Source organism: Aotus nancymaae, unplaced genomic scaffold (genome assembly GCF_030222135.1).
Source record: "Aotus nancymaae isolate 86718 unplaced genomic scaffold, 86718_ANA_hifiasm-v0.15.2.pri h1tg000010l, whole genome shotgun sequence".
NCBI classification, from domain to species: Eukaryota; Metazoa; Chordata; class Mammalia; order Primates; family Aotidae; genus Aotus; species Aotus nancymaae.
In genome coordinates, this window is record NW_026988421.1 from 29,617,153 (window position 1) to 29,634,740 (window position 17,588).

The 17,588-nt window shown below is 57.4% G+C and overlaps 2 protein-coding genes across 2 annotated transcripts in view; one reads left to right on the forward strand and one right to left on the reverse strand.

Annotated features, from left to right (window-relative positions):
• The window catches only part of PDZD7 (PDZ domain containing 7), a 23,800-nt gene extending 14,297 nt beyond the window's left edge, over positions 1–9,503 (forward strand). The window contains exons 9-16 of the mRNA XM_012439342.3: positions 1,126–1,176; positions 1,772–1,947; positions 5,305–5,396; positions 5,550–5,641; positions 5,806–5,877; positions 6,717–7,325; positions 7,869–7,969; positions 8,351–9,503. Coding sequence (XP_012294765.2) covers positions 1,126–1,176; positions 1,772–1,947; positions 5,305–5,396; positions 5,550–5,641; positions 5,806–5,877; positions 6,717–7,325; positions 7,869–7,969; positions 8,351–8,722 — 1,565 coding nt within the window. The 3' untranslated portion in view covers positions 8,723–9,503. The remainder of the gene's footprint in view (positions 1–1,125; positions 1,177–1,771; positions 1,948–5,304; positions 5,397–5,549; positions 5,642–5,805; positions 5,878–6,716; positions 7,326–7,868; positions 7,970–8,350) is intronic.
• On the reverse strand, positions 9,149–17,395 carry LZTS2 (leucine zipper tumor suppressor 2). The gene is made up of 5 exons (XM_012439345.3): positions 17,269–17,395; positions 14,262–14,711; positions 13,053–13,712; positions 11,473–11,730; positions 9,149–10,701 (listed from the first exon to the last, which is right to left on the reverse strand). Exons 2-5 carry the CDS (start codon positions 14,667–14,669, stop codon positions 10,018–10,020), a joined length of 2,010 nt encoding a protein of 669 aa, XP_012294768.1. The 5' UTR covers positions 14,670–14,711; positions 17,269–17,395; the 3' UTR covers positions 9,149–10,017.
• Positions 17,396–17,588: the final 193 nt, after the last annotated feature.

The window sequence follows — 17,588 nt, forward strand, 5'->3', positions numbered from 1 at the left end:
ACATGGCAACCCCAGGGGAAAGCACTTCTCCTTAAATAGTTCCAGCTGAAGTCCCAGGGTAGGCTCGCCCTGGCCCAGCTGAGATCCTGTGCCATGCAGAATAAATCACTCTGATGTGGGAGAGAGAGAAACTGCTTTTGTTCGCCGGGTGCGGTGGCTCACGCCTATAATCCCAGCACTTTGGGAGGCCGAGGCGGGTGGATCACGAGGTCAAGAGATCAAGACCATCCTGGTCAACATGATGAAACCCCATCTCTACTAAAAATACAAAAATTAGCTGGGCATGGTGGCGCATACCTGTAGTCCTAGCTACTTGGGAGGCTAAGGCAGGAGAATTGCTTGAACCCAGGAGGCGGAGGTTGCGGTGAGCCGAGATCGCGCCATTGCACTCCAGCCTGGGTAACAAGAGCGAAACTCTGTCTCAAAAAAAAAAAAAAAAGAGAGAAAGTGCTTTTGTTCGCCAGCCTGGGTCATGTACCCATCCTGGAGTACATGGGCTAAGAACAGAGTGGGTGGATCCCTGGGGAAAATCAGTGTGCTGTTTTCAGAAGGGGGGTGGATGTTGGATCAACAAAACAATGAGAGGATGAGGAGATGGACTCTGCTTCATCCAAGGGTGGGATGTTCTGGGGTTTCGAGGTGATGGTACCATGGGAGAGACAATCCCTTCCAATCAGGGCTGCCTGGCTCCTCTCCGGCAGCGCATCTCTCTTCCCACAGCTCCCAGGGCCCTGCCCTCTGCTGCTTCTCCTCCCACCTCTCTGGCCACTCCTCTGTCTCCTTCCAAGGCTCCTCTTTCTCCCTCTGTCCCCTGAAGGTAGGTATTCCCCCAAGCTCTGTCCCTGAGGTTCTTCCCTCCATACATTTGCTTCCAAATGAATTTGCATAAGCAGATCTCAGACTGCCCCCTTTCTTGATCCAAAACCGTCCATGACTCCCCACTGCCTGTGAAGGAAGTCCCTAGCCTGAGCATGGCCTTCAAGCCCCTAATGGCCAGGCCTCTTGCCTCCCCACCCCAACTACTTCCAGCCTGAATTTTCCATTCCAGCTTGTCCTGAGCCCTCCTGACCCCCAGTTTCAGACTGGGAGCCAGGGCCTACAGCTGAGCCTCTTTCTTCTTCATAGCAGGGGGCTTGGGGCCAGTGCAGAAGTTTGTCACCTGGAGACTGAGACGCGGTAATTCATGGATCCCTTTACCAAGGCCTGGTTTACATAGAGCAGCAGATGAGGGTGCATGCTGGGGGCCAGCTAAGTGACTTCGGACTAAACTCAGTCAAGGTCACATGGGGATCAGGCAGCTGGACTAGTACGTATTGGGGGCAGCTAAAAGAATGGGACCAAGCCTACTAGGAAAGATAGGGTGGCAGACAGATACTGGGGTGCATTTTAGGAGCTTGTGTTGGGACTCCCAAAGATAGATTTGGGGGTGATGAGGGAGCCTGTGCTGGGGCTCCAGAGGGAATAGACTACTATGATGGTGCATGTTCAGGGGCTCTGGGCTAAGACCCCATTAAGAAGCAGACTGGTATAGGATCAGCAAGACAACCAGAGGGTTCGTGCTGGGGCTGAGGGGCTGGAGTTGGTGCTGCATTGGTGGGCAGGTTGCTGTAGGCAACTATGGTGGGGTGCATATAGGCTAGGCTAGGATTCCGCCCCCAGCACCTGGCTCTCAGCTGGCCAGTTTTGGGGCCCATCCCTGCTGGGGAAGCCCCTCTCCCCTCCCCTGATGGCTCTTGGCTCCTTATCACACCCTTTGGCTCCTGCCCTGCAGACCAGGAGAGGGGCCGGGCCCTGCTCTCTGCCAGGTCCGGGAGTCCCACCAGACAGCTGCCCAGTGTGGATGAGCAGGTTCAGGCCTGGGAGAGCCGGCGGCCCCTCATTCAGGACCTGGCCCGGAGGCTGCTGACTGATGACGAGGTGCTGGCCGTCACCCGCCACTGTTCCCGGGTAAGCTTCCAGCCCATCCGCAGCCCTGCCACATGGTCCCTCGGTCACCCAGCCCATCATTCAGGCCACTGTCCACTGACCAGTGTCTGGGTTCAATGTCAGGAGGCTAGTGGTCAGTAAAATCAGAAGTCACCCCTGTTACACACACACACATCTGCCAGCTCACGGGAAGAAAAGCTAGACAATCACTAGAACGTAAACGCCCATGGTGATAAGTCACACGAAGAGCCGTGAAAAAAAGAACATGAGAGGGTAACCCAGGAGACACACTTAGATGGTGTGGGCTGGGAGGCCCTCCCAGAGGAGGTGATATTCAAGCTGAGAAGAGGAGCAGACAGATGCCGAGTAGGGAAGTGAGTCCCTGCCTCTGCCCTCTCCCAGCCTCCATCCTTCCCTGCATGCCACCCTCTGCTCCTGGGTCAGCCAGCAAGCCTGGCCTCATGCCAGGTGCCCTCCCCTGTTGCTCAAGTAAGTAATCCTTTACATCCCCTACACACCTCAACCCTGCCCCCAACACCTAAACTGTTGTTCTCTGCTCCCTTCCACTTCAAACAGAACCAGAGGGCCCCAGGGTGGGGAGGGAGTCAGATTTGAAGTTGTCTCTAGGGCCCACATGTTGGGGGGCCCATGGGGCACGGCTCACTCCTTTCAGGACTGGCAGGTCCTCTGCTGTCCCTGTCTCAGGAAGGCTGGTTATGTGTGCTGGGCTTGAGGTGAGGAGTCTGCACACTGTGTGTGAGGGTGAGCTGGGGGGTCTTGGAAAACTGTGTATTTCCTCACCCCTCACCTTTCTCAGAGTGGGGCTGTGTTGTGTATCCGTGTGGTGTGTGCACTGGTGTGTCTGTGGGGTACCTGGTTTGTGTCGATCTGACTGCATGATTGTTGTGTGTGTGTGTGTGTGTGTGTGCAAGCACGTGTCTGGCTAGTGTGTGTGTGTGTGTGTCCATGCATTGTCACCTGGAGACTGAGACATAGTCATTTATGCATCCTGTTACCAAGTCCCATTCGCAGCAGAGCTGCAGATGGGGGTGTGTGCTGGGAGAAGCTAAGGGGCTTTGGGCTAAACTCTGTAGGTGTGACCCTCAGCTCTGAGCGCTAAGGGAGGCAGTGGATACCAACCTCCAGTGGGCCTGCAACGCCAGCTCTGGCCACGAGGTGGGGCTCTGCATCTATCTCTTTGGCAGCTCTTTTTCCCTCATTTCTCCCCTCCCCTCTGCCCAAACCTCCCACTGGGTCCCCATACCACCTGCCGAGCTCAACCACTACCCAAACCTGACCCAAGCCCCCCACAGCAAGAGATCAGACCCTCTGTGATGGAGCCCTGGCTGGAGTGATGAGTAAAGTTCTCCTAGTGACTGGGGCATGTAGCCCTGAACTCAAGGCTTCCCCTCTCCCCAAGTGAGCCATCTCTCTGCAGCTGCCAGACCAGGAATCAGAAACTCCTCTCTGATTGGCCAGGCACGGTGGCTCACGCCTGTAATCCCAGCACTTTGGGAGGCTGACACGTGTGGATCACCTGAGGTCAGGGGTTTGAGACCAGCCTGGCCAACATGGTGAAACCTTGTCTCTACTAAAAATACAAAAGATAGCTAGGCATGGTGGCAGGTGCCTATAGTCCCAGCTACTGAGGAAGCTGAGGCAGGAGAATCACTTGAACCTGGGAGGTGGAGATTGCAGTGAGCTGAGATCATGCCACTGCACTCCAGCCTGGGCAACAAGAGCGAAACTCTGTCTCAAAAAATAAATAAAAATTAAAAAATGAAGAAGAAGAAAGAAATCCCTCTCTGATTACTGTCCACTCCCCAGCCCACCTGGTGACCCCTTGTTTTTGGCAGAATAGAGTACAAGCTCCCGGCTCTCACATTAGAGGGCCTCCCCGATTCGACTCCCTAACCCACCAACCTCCACTTTCCCACGGCCACTGCATAGGTTTATAAGGGCTACGACCTGCACAGCCTCAGGGACGCTACTCACATAGTCACGACCTGTGCAGGAGCCCTGCAGGGAGGCTTTTCATGGACCCCCATGGCCACATTTAAATCACTCTCTGCTCATTTTTCCACACCACCTTTGCAACATTTTCTTCCCAACTTTTATGCTTTCCCTATGTCTATCCTCTAAGAGTCAGTGGAAATGCCACCACCTCCATGAAGCCCACTGGGGTCCTCCCACCTTCCTCTGAAACTCCCTGTGTCCCATTGCCTGTGGTTTGTAGTTCATTGGGGTATGTGACTCAGCTGCCCCGCGCCCCCACCAGAGCCAGTTCCTGAAGAACTGAGACAGGGTCTTTATCATTGTGTCCCCGCGGCCCAGTACAGGGCCTGGCACTTTGTGGGTGCCGAATCCAACTCCATGGACTTAAAGCGTGTGCACAGATGGGGCTGGTTCTGCACCATATGTCTCTCCAGACAAAAGGGAATGTATTGTTGATATGTGTATGTGTGAGTCGCTGTAACTGTGTGTGGTTTGGGGCCACACACGTCGTTTGTATCTTATTTATTTCCAGAGGTTTATGAATGACTCACTCTGACCACCAGGGCATGCTCTGTCTCTAGGTCTGTGCCCATAGAAAGTGTTCTGTGCGTGCGTGTCCTCGACTCAGTCTCCCTCTCGCCACGAGGGGGCAGTGTGCCATCCAAGTAGGGTGGCTCCCAATGTTTTCAGGTCTTTACAGTCAGTGGGGTGTGGCTGGTGGCATCCGGGCAGTGCCAGGCAGAAGGGGCTCCGCCCCCCAGGAACTGACTGGAGAGGCTTTCTGCAGAGCCGCTCCTTCCCCAAGGCTCCCATTCCAGCCCCGAACAAAGCCTAATTTGTAGGTCTGTGTGCAGACACACGCTGGGACAGCCAGGCACACAGCCTAGTGTTTGGCTCAAATGCCTTCCTTCTGCCTGGGATGTGGGGGTGGGGAGGAGAGTCCACTCCCTGCACATCCTTTTCCGGCACCAAGCAGGCAAGAGTTAGACTTCTCGGGTTCCAGTCCTTCCTTATCTGTGTGGCTTTGAGCTAAATCCTTCTCCTTTCTGAGCCTCAGTTTCTGCATCTGTAAAACGGGAATACTTAGTGCTATTTCTCAGGGTGGTTGTTGAAAGACCGTATGTAAAAGGCTTAGAAGAGTGTCTGTCCCAAACCTGTTATCGGTGCTGTTGCCCTTGATTGCAGGTCTGTTATGACTGCAGGCTTCCACCCCGTCACCAAGATCAGACCGCCCTGCGTCCAGCTGGAGGTGGCGGGAGCCTTTCCCACGGGCTGGATGGGTCCCTACATGCGTAGGGGAAACACCTCCATGCCCTGGTTGTTCCCCTCACCCAGCTCTGGAAGTCCCCACTGCTGTCTGACCTGTGGTGCCTCTGTCTGCAGTATGTGCACGAGGGAGGCGTGGAGGACCTGGTGAGGCCCCTGCTGGCCATCCTCGACAGGCCTGAGAAGCTGCTGCTGCTGCGGGACATCAGGTGGAGGAGTTTGCAGAGAGGGCTTGGGGGCAGGAAGGGGTCCCTGATTCCGCCCGCCCCCCCCCACCTCCTGAGGGCTGATTCGCATCCTGGCACCTCCAGAACTGAAACCCTTCCTGCCCCTCCCACTCCTGCCGTCTCACCCTCTCGCAGGAGTGTGGTAGCCCCCACAGACCTGGGCCGCTTTGACAGCATGGTGATGCCTGCGGAGCTGGAGGCTTTTGAGGCACTCAAGAGCAGGGCAGGTCAGCAGTGGGGGGCGGGGTTTCTGGGTCCTGAGGCCTGCTGGGGGTGGGGATGGGACCTTGTGGTGGAGAGGACAGCAGAGATTGCCAGAGCCCTTTGAGCTTCGTCCATCCTGGAGCCTGGCAGGGTACCTTGCCGCTGACCTGTTCATCTCTCCAACCAGTCCGGCCTCCTGCATTGAGACCAGCCCGGCAGGACATGCCGCCCAAGCGTCACCTCATCACCCCTGTGCCTGGTCAGTCAGAGTCCCAGAGCCCAGGGAGGGGCACGCCCTGGGAGATTAGGGAAGGGAGGATGGGCCTTCTACCCCTGTCCCCATGGGGGGCAGTTGTGACTTTGAGGCACATTGTGTTTCCCTGAAGGAAAGCTCTTGTCCACCAGAGCCATTTTATCACATCTGCTGTGTCACCACCTGTACTATTATTTACATAATAGTTGGTTTGAAACCCACTCACTTTTAAAATCTAGTCTCATTCTGTGCAGTAACCTCTGAGAAATCACATTTGGTATGCTAGTTATATTTTTTCTTAGACACATTAAAATAGAACTGTAACGATTCCAATAGGAAGTATTAAAATGCAATTCTAGGCCGGGTGCAGTGGCTGACGCCTGCAATCCCAGCACTTTGGGGGGCCGAGGCAGTGGATCGTTTGAGGTCAAGAGTAGAGACCAACCTGGCCAACATGGAGAAACCCTGTCTCTACTAAAAACACAAAAATTAGCTGGGCTTGGTGGTGCACACCTGTAATCCCAGCTACTCGGGAGGCTGAGGCAGGAGAAACGCTTGAACCTGGGAGTTGGAGGCTACGGTAGCCAAGATCGCGTAACCGCACTCCAGCCTGGGCAACAGAGAGAGACTCCATCTCAGAAAAAAAAAAAAAAAGAACATGTTTGTCGGCGTCCTGTTGGGTGGGCCGCACTGCAGTAGGGCCTAAGCAACCCCGGGCCTGGTTCCCACAGGCCCCACACAAACCAAGGCAAGGCCTGGGTCCTGGAGAGGTGGCCTGGGTCCTGGAGAGGTGGTCCAAGCTGGGAGGGGAGGAGGAGGCAGCTGACCCTGGCCCTCTTCCTCAGACAGCCGCGGAGGCTTCTACCTGCTGCCGGTAAACGGCTACCCGGAGGAGGAAGATGATGGGGAGCTGCGGGAGCGGCTGGGGGGCCTCAAGGTCTCTCCGAGTGCCTGTGCCCCCCGCCATCCTCATAAAGGGATCCCCCCTCTCCAAGACGTGCCAGTAGATGCCTTCGCCCCCCACCAAAGTGCCTGCACACCCCCTCCCCAGCCACCCCCCGTGGCTCCCTGGCCCCCGCGGCGTAACTGGCTGCTGACAGAGCCCCTGAACCGAGCGGACCCTCTGCAGAGCCAGAGCCGGGGCCGGGCCCAGAGCCGCAGCCGCAGCCGCAGCCGCAGCCGCAGCCGCCGGGGTCAAGGCAAGTCTCCGGGTAGACGCTCCCCATCCCCGGCGCCTACCCCCGCCCCCAGCATGGCCAATGGGCGCTACCACAAGCCTCGGAAGGCCAGGCCCTCTCTGCCACGACCTCTGGATGGGGAGGCAGCCAAGGTGGGGGCCAACAAGCCAGGGCCCTCAGAGAATGGAACTGGGGGGATGGCAGAGGAGGCAGCCATGAAGACCCCCAGTGGCGAGCTGAAGACAGTGACACTGTCCAAGATGAAGCAGTCTTTAGGTGAGTCCAGGTGGGCCTGGGCCTGGCAGGAGACACTAGGAAGTCTGGGCCTAGGACAAGAATCTGGGGGGGATCGTCCAGGCACGGTGGCTCATGCCTGTAATCCCAGCACTTTGGGAGGCTGAGGGGGGCAGATCACTTGAGGTCAGGAGTTCAAGACTAGTCTGGGCTACATAGCGAAACCCTGTTTCCATTAAAAATACAAAACAATTATCTGGGTGTGGTGTCTGGCACCTGTAATCCCAGCTACTCAGGAGCCGAACTGAGATTGCGCCACTGCACTATAGCCTGGGCGACAGAGTAAGACTCCTTCTCAAAAAAAAAAGGAATCAAGGGTATTGGAGTGTAACTGGGCAGGGTCTAGATTTGAGGAGCTGGGATGTGGAGGATTCTGGAATGAGTTGAGATTTGAGTAGTAACAGAATCTAGGGGTTTGGGAGAAGTTGGGGCCTTGGATCTGGGGATGGGATTCTAGGTTTTTTCGGGGAGCTTGCATTGTGGGGTCCAGCTGCCCTCTCACACAGTGGTTCTCCCTGTCACTAGGCATCAGCATTTCTGGGGGCATCGAGTCCAAGGTGCAGCCCATGGTGAAGATAGAGAAGATCTTCCCCGGGGGTGCCGCCTTCCTCAGCGGGGCTCTGCAGGTGGGTGGAGCTCAGCCCACAGCTGGAACCAGGCAGGAGGTGAGGCTGGCCACGCTCAGCTTCCAGCCAGACATGTTTAACCCAGGTTGTGGGAGGAGGCTTGGGGTGAGGGGGTTCAGGTGAGCAGGATGAGCAGGCCTGGGGAAAACTCTGTCCCCTCATGCTAGCCTGAGCCTGAGCCCCAGTGGACAAAGAGCCCTTGTCTATGCCCCACCCTGCCCCCAACGACTCCAGGCACAAAAGTCTCATTGTCCATCCCCTCCACCCAGATGGGGGAGGAGCGTGCTCGTGGGTGGAGGTGAGAAGATTCTGTCTTCAGGTTGGGCGCTGGTGGGGGTTGACATGAGGAGGGAGGGATGTGACTCTCCCTCCCCATCCTAGGCTGGCTTCGAGCTTGTGGCAGTGGATGGAGAGAGTCTGGAGCAGGTGACCCACCAGCGTGCAGTAGACACCATCCGTCGGGCTTATCGAAACAAGGCCCGGGAGCCCATGGAGCTTGTGGTCAGGGTCCCCGGGCACAGCCCACAGCCCTCATCCTCTGACTCATCAGTCCTTACTGATGGGGGCCTTCCTGCTGACCACTCCCCTGCCCACCTACCCCTTGATGCTGCTCCAGTTCCTGCCCACTGGCTCCCAGAACCTCCCACCAATCCCCAGACCCCTCCCACTGATGCCAGACTCCTCCAGCCAACTCCCAGCCCAGCCCTCCAGACTCCTGATTCTAAGCCCACATCCACCCCACACATCCCATGACCCTTCCCCTAACCTCAGATTCTCCCACTGACTCCAGCACCGTGCTATCCCCAGGACCTCTCCTACCAACTCCCTCAGGACTCTCCTCTGGCTCCTGCCCGCCCTGCCTCCTCCCAGTGCCACACTGGTAGCTCCCATCTTTCCACTTTCTTCCCTCCTCAGCTGTCACTAAGGCTCTGCCTTAGTGTCCAAGGACAAGGTGCCAGTGGGCAGCCTGTGTCACCTGCATTCACTGCTCCCCCATCTCTCAAGCCAGGAATGGGGTCAAGTAACCCAAGGTCTGGAGCTTGGGATTGGTGGGCACTTTCTCACACGCTGGCCCTTTATGAGTCGCCCAAGCCTTCAGGGACACAGACTCTCAGATAGGGCCCTTAAGGGGTCAGTGCATCCATTCCCCAGCCCCAAGCAGCATTCTGTGCGAGGAAAAGAGTGAAAGATTTTTCTAGTCCTTCAAACCCTGAGAGGTCATTTCATATTGCGGTCCACTAAGACCTCAGACTTTCCACTGGACGTGTCCTTCCTCCATCACCTTTTCTCCCCGAGAGCTCTATGAGGGGTAGGGGAATAGCCAGCAAATAGAGGGGGTGGGGGTCAAACAAGTTCCTATACTCTTTATCCAGCACATTCACATTTTTTTAAACAAAAACTTTTTTTTAAATTTTTTCTTTGGGTTTGTACAAGAAATTTACAGTGTGAAAAATACACAAGTGAAAATGAGGCCATAAACCTAGGTGAAGGGAGAGGCTGCTTGGTCACAAACACAAATAAACAAGACATTTCTGAGTTCTTCCTTTGGTCTGACTTCAGCCCCCTCACTCCAGGAGGGAGGCTGCAGAGCTCGAACATGGGAACTGAGCCCAGGCCCGGCCCCGTCCCCCAATGTGGGCAGGCACATCCGGAGCAGCTGGTGCCATCTGGCTTTCTCTGGCTTTAGGGTTGGGGGGAATGTGGAGAGGAGGGAACTCCTTCTTCCCAGCTCCCCTGGTTGGAGTGGGCTGGAAGCGCCTGTGAGCAGGGTTGGCAGTGGCACTGGCAGCAGTAGGGAGTGAAATGGGCAGAGTGATAGGAGCCTCTGGGTGACAGTGAACATGAGGAACTTCAAGTGGTCTGATCTTGCTCCTCCAAGTCACAGGCCCATCCAGAGTTCTTGGCAGAAGCCCAGAGGCCTGGATCCTAGGAGACAAGTGGCTCTGGGGCTCTCAGCCTTTGGGGTCCTCCGTGGACCCCGGGGCCTGAGTGGACCTGCAGCTGTTGCCCTCTGGCAGAGCTCCCTACAGAGCTGGGTGCTGAGGGCCCTAGATCTCCGTAGCAGTGATCTCCTCCAGGCAGATGCAGGGTGCCTGCTCGGCCAGGCCCAGGTCAGCGAGCTCCCGGGCCTCCAGCTCCAGGCTGAGCTGCTGCAGCTCCTGCTCTAGCTGCCGGTTACGCCGGTACATCTGGATGTAGTTGTGCTGCAGCTGCTTCTGGTAGCGGATCACCTGCTCCTTCTCCGCCTGCCAGGCCAGCCGCTCCCCCTCAAAGCTGTCCCGCTGCTCCTCACCCCGCCGCCGCTCCCGCTGCAGCTCCACCCGCAACCGCTCCACCTGGGCCCGCAAGCTGCCCCCTACCCCGGCTGCTGCCCGCTGCACCTTGGCCTCATCACTCTCTGCCAGGAGGAACGGGTCAGCGGTGGCAGGTGGCACAGGGGGCTCCCGGAGTCCGGCCGCCTCAGCATCCAACTGCCCAGCTTTCTCCCGAAGCCGCTCAGCTTCTTGGCGGTGTCGCTGCAGCTCCTGGGAGCAGGCTTCCAGCTCCAGCTCCCGAGCTCGGGCTGCCTCCTGTAGGCCCCGCGCACGGCCCTCACTGACCCGCAGCGTAGCCCGGGCCTCCCGCAGTGCCACCCGCAGGGCCACCAGCTCGCTGCCCTTCTGCACCAGCTCTGCCTGAGACTCCTTCAGCTGCTGCTTCAGCAGGGAGATCTCGCCTGATTTCTGGCACACCTGGGGGTGGGAGGCAGTGGGAAAGGATGGTGAGATGGGTTCTCCTGAGGGTGGGGGGACAGGCCCTGTGCATCATGCTGGGCATTCAGGAGAGGAGCTTCCATCTTTATCCCAATTTTACAGATGGAGACACTAAGGCAAGTCTGGTGACATGTCCAAGGTCATACAGTTAATATGTAGCTTAAGTGGAAAGCAGACCTAGATCTTTTTGCTTCAAAGCTGGTGTCTTCAAAGCATCATGAGACACTGTGGAAGCAGCACTGAGCCCTGCGGACTGGGTGGTAGCAGGTGCTGCAGGAGTGGGAGCAGCAGAGGGCAGTGTCCATGTGTCTAATTGAGAGGTACTACAGTGTCTTGGTTAAGAGCTCAGATGTTGGAGCCAGACTGCCTGGGTTCAGATTTTGGGCTTCAGTCTTTCTGGGCCTCAGTTTACTCATCTCTAAAATGGGGAGACTAACAGTAGCTCCCTCAGCGTTGTTAGGAGGATGAAACGATCTGCTCCATGTAACTAACATGCTTAGAATACTGCCTCCACACCACAAGCACCACGTTCTTACTACTGGCTGGCTGGAAGCGGGGCTACGTGCCACCAGACCAGGCCAACAAGGAGACCCCCCTCCCAGAAAGGGGCAGAGGGGAACCTCATCTCACAGAGGTGAGGAAGGGGAGGCCCTCTGGGGGTGGCAGGCTGAGGGAGGGTGTGGCTGGGCCCCTTTTTCCAGGGTCTCTCCCCGGGTGACCCTGCTCCCTCCCCCTCCTGGTCTGGCCCACCTCCCACTTGGTCTCCTCAAGCCTTGGCCCGAGCTCCCGCTGCTCCCGCTCCAAGGTGGCACAGCGCCGCTCCAGCTGTTCGCGCTCCTGCAGCAGCTGTGCAAAGTCGTCCTGCAATTGCCGCTTTTCCTGCTGCAGCTGGAACACCTGCAGCTGCAGCAGCTGTTGGGCCCGCTGTGCCCGCTGTGCCTGGGCTGCACAGTCCTCTCGCAGGGCTTCGCGCTCTCGCTGCCAGTGCCGCTGCCGCTCCTCGTATGCCTGCAGGCGAGAAGACAGACCCAGCTCCTGGGCAGTTCTCCCAACTCCCCACTCACCGTCTGCTCTGGCGGCCCACTTCCGAGGGCTCAGGAAGGGTGGATTCCATTAAACAACAATAATAATTGCAACAACAATGCTAACTGCTTTTATGATGATCACAGAAACAAAAACAAGAGCAGGCAGACTGGGGGCGGTGGCTCATGCCTGTTATTCCAGCACTTCGGGAAGCTGAGGCAGGTGGATCACTTGAGGCCAGGAGTTCAAGACCAGCCTAGGCAACACAGAGAAACCCTGCCTCTACAAAGAAAAAAAATTAGCCTGGTGTGGTGGCATGTACCTGTAGTCTCAGCTACTTGGGAGGCTGGGGTGGGAGGATTACTTGAGCCCAAGGGGTTGAGGCTACAGGGAGCTGAGATCACACCACTGCACAGCCTGGGTGACAGAATGAGACCCTGTCTCAAAAAAAAAAAAAAAAAAAAAAGCAGTGGCTCACGCCTGTAATTCCAGCACTTTGGGAGGCCTAGGCGGGTGAATCACTTGAGGCCAGGAGTTCAAAACCAGCTTGGCCAACATGGTGGAAACCCGTCTCTACTAAAAATTAAATTAAATTAAATTAAAAAAAAGCAATCACCTATATAGCACTTCCTAGGCACCAGGCATTAGTCTGAGCACTTTATACCTTTTGCCTTATTTAATCCTCATAATAATCCTATGAAGCTAGAAATATCCTATTATGGATGAAGAAATGGAGGCTGAGTAAAGTTAGGCAACTTGCTCAAGCCCAAAAGACAGTATTTGGCAGTGAAGGTTTGAATCCCTGCGCTCTGACTCCTTTCCATCCCACAGGTTTCTGTTTTGTTTTGTTTTGAAATAGAGTCTTGCTCTGTCACCCCAGCTGGAATGCAATGGCGTGATCTCAGCTCACTGTAACCCCTCCTCCTGGGCTCAAGTGATCCACCTCAGCCTCCCAAGTAACTGGGACTACAGGTACATGCCACCACACCCGGCTAATTTTTGTATTTTTAGTAGAGACGGGGTTTCCCCATGTTGCCTAGGCTGGTCTCAAACTCCCAAGCTTAAGCAATCCACCCGCCTTGGCCTTCCAAAGTGCTGGATTACAAATGTGAGCCACCACGCCTCATGGTGGAAGGGGGTGGAGGGGCTACTCCACAAATTAAGCCAGATAACTTGTGGGGAGGGCAGGGGGCTCACAACCACAACTACCCAACCCCCTTCCCTGCCAAAATGGAAATGCCCCTTGCATTCCCAGGGACCGGGGATGTCCTGGCATGCCCCTTCCCCATCATTGCCTCTGACCACACCTGGCACAGGGTCGCCTCGTTCTCGTCCAGACCGTCCCGCAGCTGCTGAAACTCTGCCTCCCGGTCTCGGAGCTTTCCTTCCAGGACACAGTGCAGCAGGGCCTCATCCGAAGGGGGTGGAGGGGGAGGTGGTGGTGAGCGCTCCCCACAGGAGCTGCTGTCAGGGGAGACCCGGGTACCACTGCCCAAAAGTCCCCCAGCCACACGGCCCCCCAGGGAGCCTGTGCTCTTGCTGGAGGAAGATCGGCCACTGTCTGAGTGGGAGGGCCCAGTAGGGGCCCCTCGGGCTGGTCCAGGCAGTGCCCCTCGCCCGGAGCCATGGGAAGGCAGGTGCCCGCCTGGGGAGCTGGTGGCTGGCTCAGCACCTCCGGTGCTGTAGGTGGGCAGGCTGGACAGTGAGTTTCGGCCAGAGTCGGACAGTGTCCCTGATGGGCAGCCACTGGCCCAGCCACTTAATGCCAGGGGTTTGTCAGCAGCAGAAGAGGAGGAGGAAGAAGAGGAGGAGGAGGCAGGGCCCCCAAACAGCTGCGTCAGGCTGCCCTGGCTCCCAGACAGCCCGGTGGCCCGAGGACCCATGAAGCTAGGCAGGGACGGAGCCCCTCGAGGTTTGGGCAGCACTGGCTTGAAGGCTGTTGGGCGGATCAGGATCTTCTCCATGTTCTGAAATGAGGTGCCATGTGACACTGGGGATAAGCTGCCCAATCTTGCAGAGCCCTTACAACACTCCCTGCCCTCCCATCTAGGGTCCCTAATGCCATATAGTCATAACAATTGCAGCCACTGGCAGAAAGCCTCCTGAGTGTCAGCTTTGTGTCAAGCAATTGAAAGGTTCGTCCCCATTATCTAAATATTATCACTATCCCCACATCACAGATGAGGAAATGGAGGCTCAGCAAGGTGAAAGGCCTTGCCCAAAGTCAAATGTACAGCTGGTGCAGAATAACCAGAATGTAAGCACTTACTGCACACATGCTACGTGCCAGGCACTATGCTATGTGTTATTTGACCTTCGTTTCAGTTACAGAAACTGAGGCTCAGGTTAAGTGATTTCCCTGAGGTCATACAGCCAGAATGAGAGACAGCTGGGACTAGGACCCAGTCTGGTGAATCTGGAGCCCACACTCTTTCCTCTATATAAGCTTCTAAATTCCAGTTTCCCAAGGGAGCTCCCGATTCTACCCAGGCCCACAAGGAAGAGCCGGTCCTCACCTTCTCCAGCTTTCCAGAGACAGGGATGAGCTTTGGTGGTGGGCCACGGAGGTGTGCATTGCGTGCGCGCTGCTCCCGGGGATCCTCGACATCACTGCTTGGGCTGGGGGGTGACTCTGTCCGGAAGTCCTCGTTGACGTAGGTGAAGCTGGTGACAGGTATAGCCTTCCTGGGGGGCACAGCTGGGCACAGCGGCTCCTGTGCCTCATAGCCACCCCGAAGCAGGCCATCCTGCTGACGGAAGAAGGTGGGCCCAGGAGGGCCATGGTGGCGCGGAGGAGCTGGTCCCCCAGGGCAGGGCCGGCCTGAGATTAGGCTGCTCACACTGCCCATGGCTGGTGCTTGTGGGGCGGTGGCAGCTTCAGGAGCAGGCTCCAGTGGCACTGGCAGAGTCTGCACGATGGCCATGGTGGCAGAGACTCAGGCCCGGCCAGCGGCCTCGCAGGTGGCCTGTAAGCAGGGCAGTGGTGTCAGAGTCCCTCTACCTTGAGACCCCTCCTGACCCACTGATCTCGGCCAAATGCCTTGTTGACATCAATGACAAGCTCTAATCTCCACCAAGACTCCCCCTTCAAGCGCTGGCATGAACCTCAATTCCCTCTGGGCCCCAGACCACACTGCCCAATGCAGATCTGAATAGGGCTAAGGATTGAGTCCACTTGGCAGAGATGCTGAGAGGGATGGGAGGCCTGGGTAATGACTGCAGGGCCACTTGGCAGCAAAGACCCAGGCCCAAGCCCAATCCTATATCCTCCCCAGAGGCCAGGACTCAGGTGAGGGAGGGGCCGTCTCTAGCAGTTTGCAGCACAGGTCTCTGGCCCTCTGAGCCAGGTGGCCTCATTACAGGGCAGTCTGGGCAGAGGCACCTCAAGTTTGCAATCAGCACCTGAGATGGTAATTAGGGAACAAAGAGCCAAGGCCAGGCAGTGCCCTGCCTCCCCCTGCTGGGCCTCAGTTTCTCCTAGAGAGGCGGCTAAACTGCCTCTCCGTGGATCTGGCTAAATAAGAAACCCACAGCTCTTAGGGAGTCCACAGGTGTCCTTCAGGGTCTCCTGCCTCCCAGAGGTGGATGCAGGCTCATACCAGTTTCCATGACAACTCCTAGCCTCTGCACATCCAATCGGTCAGGCCTAAAGGAGCCTCCACAGGCACTGCCCCCCTGCCAAACCTCTATGAAACCCTACAGCTTTAGAAGGTCCCCAGAGAAACCCTGAGAGAAGGAAGGTAGATGCCCCGCCTTCACCTTTGGCAGCTGCTCCAAAGCCTCACTTCCAGGGAGCCCAGGCAAGAGGGCTCCACCTCCCCAGGCCCTGCTCCTTCCAGGAAGCAGATGTGAGCCTCCACCCGGAACCCCCTCCCTACTCCCAGTCCCGAGGCCACTGATGACCAGGACTTAGGCATCTGCTGAAGTCATCATGCAGAGCGGGGCCAAGAAGTGGACAGAGAATTGCGTTGGGAGTAGGAGTGTGTGCATTTAGTTATTTGTTGTGTAACTACATGCACAGGAGCATGGAAATGAACACCATGTGTGTATATGAAAATGTGTGTGAAAACATGAATGTGAGTCTACGCATGTTTGATGTTATCAGTACATTCACATACATGAGTTCCTGTGTGAATTCACATGTGTATATCTTACAAAAGTACATGGGTAAGGAGTCATTATTAGAAAGCCTGTGAAAGTTATAAATGTGGATCTAACAAGTGAATTTGTGGTGTGTGGATGAAATGGTGCCTGAACAGATTCATCAGTATATGAGTTTATGTGTGAGCTCCTAAGTGTTTGAGTGTGTGACTAGAAAGGTGAGTGCATCAGGGTGTGCAGGCGAGCCTGTAAATGTGAGCAGGCAGGTACCAGAGTGGTGGGAGCCTGGGTGGCTTGAGGACCAGTTGGTGGGGGGAGCCTCTTTCCTTCCCTTTCTGGCGTGTGGGGAGAGGTGGGACATTATCTAACTCCTTTGCCTGATCTGTTCCCCTTCTTTCTAGAATGCACTCCATTAAATCCACCGCCCTCCTTCCCACCCAAGTCAAAAGACACTGCGAACCAGGAAGAGGTGTTTAGGCTGGGGCAGGAGCTGTGGGGAGCTGGGGGAGGGGTGAGCCAGGTGCAGGGAGCAATCACAGGCCCCTGTGCAGGGCTGGGGCTCAGACCACCCAACCCGTCCCAGCCCCGAGCAGAGCAGATAGAGAACCCCTTCCCCTCCCCTCCCCTCCCCTCTCTGGGTCCGCTCCAGGGTATGGAGAGAACAGTGGGGAAGGGACTTAGGGGGCCCAGGGGGCTGGCACCTCTAATGTATTTCCCCACTTCAGCGAGCAGAGAGAAAGTGCAAACTGAAGGAAGGAGACAGACTCAGAGAAAGACAGGGACCCAAAAGAGACAAAGACTCGGAGAGGCCCGAGGGTCAAGCCGACAAGGAGAAAGCCAGGCAGACCCAGTGAGCCAGGGCCCCCCAACCCCATGGAGCTGAGGGCCCCTAAGTCCAAAGTGCCACAGAGCTGGGCCCTGAGAGCCACACACCCAGGGAGCCAGAGCCAGGAGTCTGGAAAGCCAGGCCCAGCCGGCCCGGCTCCCGCTCTTGGAGCCCGAGAGAGAAGGAGGGGCAAGTGGAGGCTCCATTTTGAGAAATGCGTTTGTGGCTGTGGGAGATGGGAACCCCTCATTCTCCCCAGCACTCCCTAAACAATCACTCTGGCCCAGGAGCATCCCCCTTTTAGCGGGCTGTGGGGAGCGGAGGGCTGGAGCTCGTCCAGGGCCGGCGAGGGGTCTGAAGAGTTGGGTAAAGTCTCCCTCCCACCCCAACTCCAAGGACCAGTCAAGCGGGGTCAAGTCTGCGATCACGAGTTCCCGCTCCGCAGCGGGAAGCCGGGAGCCCCCGACCCATTCTCCAGAGGCCAGCCCCCCTTCCAGCAAGTGGGGGCGGCTGGGCAATGCCATCTCCCCGCTGGACTCCACCGCGCAGAAGTTGGGGGCGCCCCAGGCCGCCTCCCAGCCCCGGCCTCCCCTCACCTCCGCCGCGCTGCTCCATGCTCAGCCCCGGGCCGCCCTCAGCGCTCCACAGGCGCGCCGCCCGGCTCCGGCCCCGGCCCCGGCCCCGGCCCGCGCGCCGCCACTCTGAGCGGCCCGGCCCGGCCCCGCCTCCGCCTCCGCGGCGCCCCCCTGCCCAGGCCAGCCCCCGCCTGGTGCGAGTGGGCGGCGCTGAGCGGGGGAGGGTCCGAGGGCCGTCCCCGCCCCGGGCCGCGGACACTCTCCGGCACCCGCGTCACGCGAGTCCGCCGGGGCGCACGTAGGGGCTGCTCGGCGGCAGTCGGGAGCCCTCCTTCCGACGC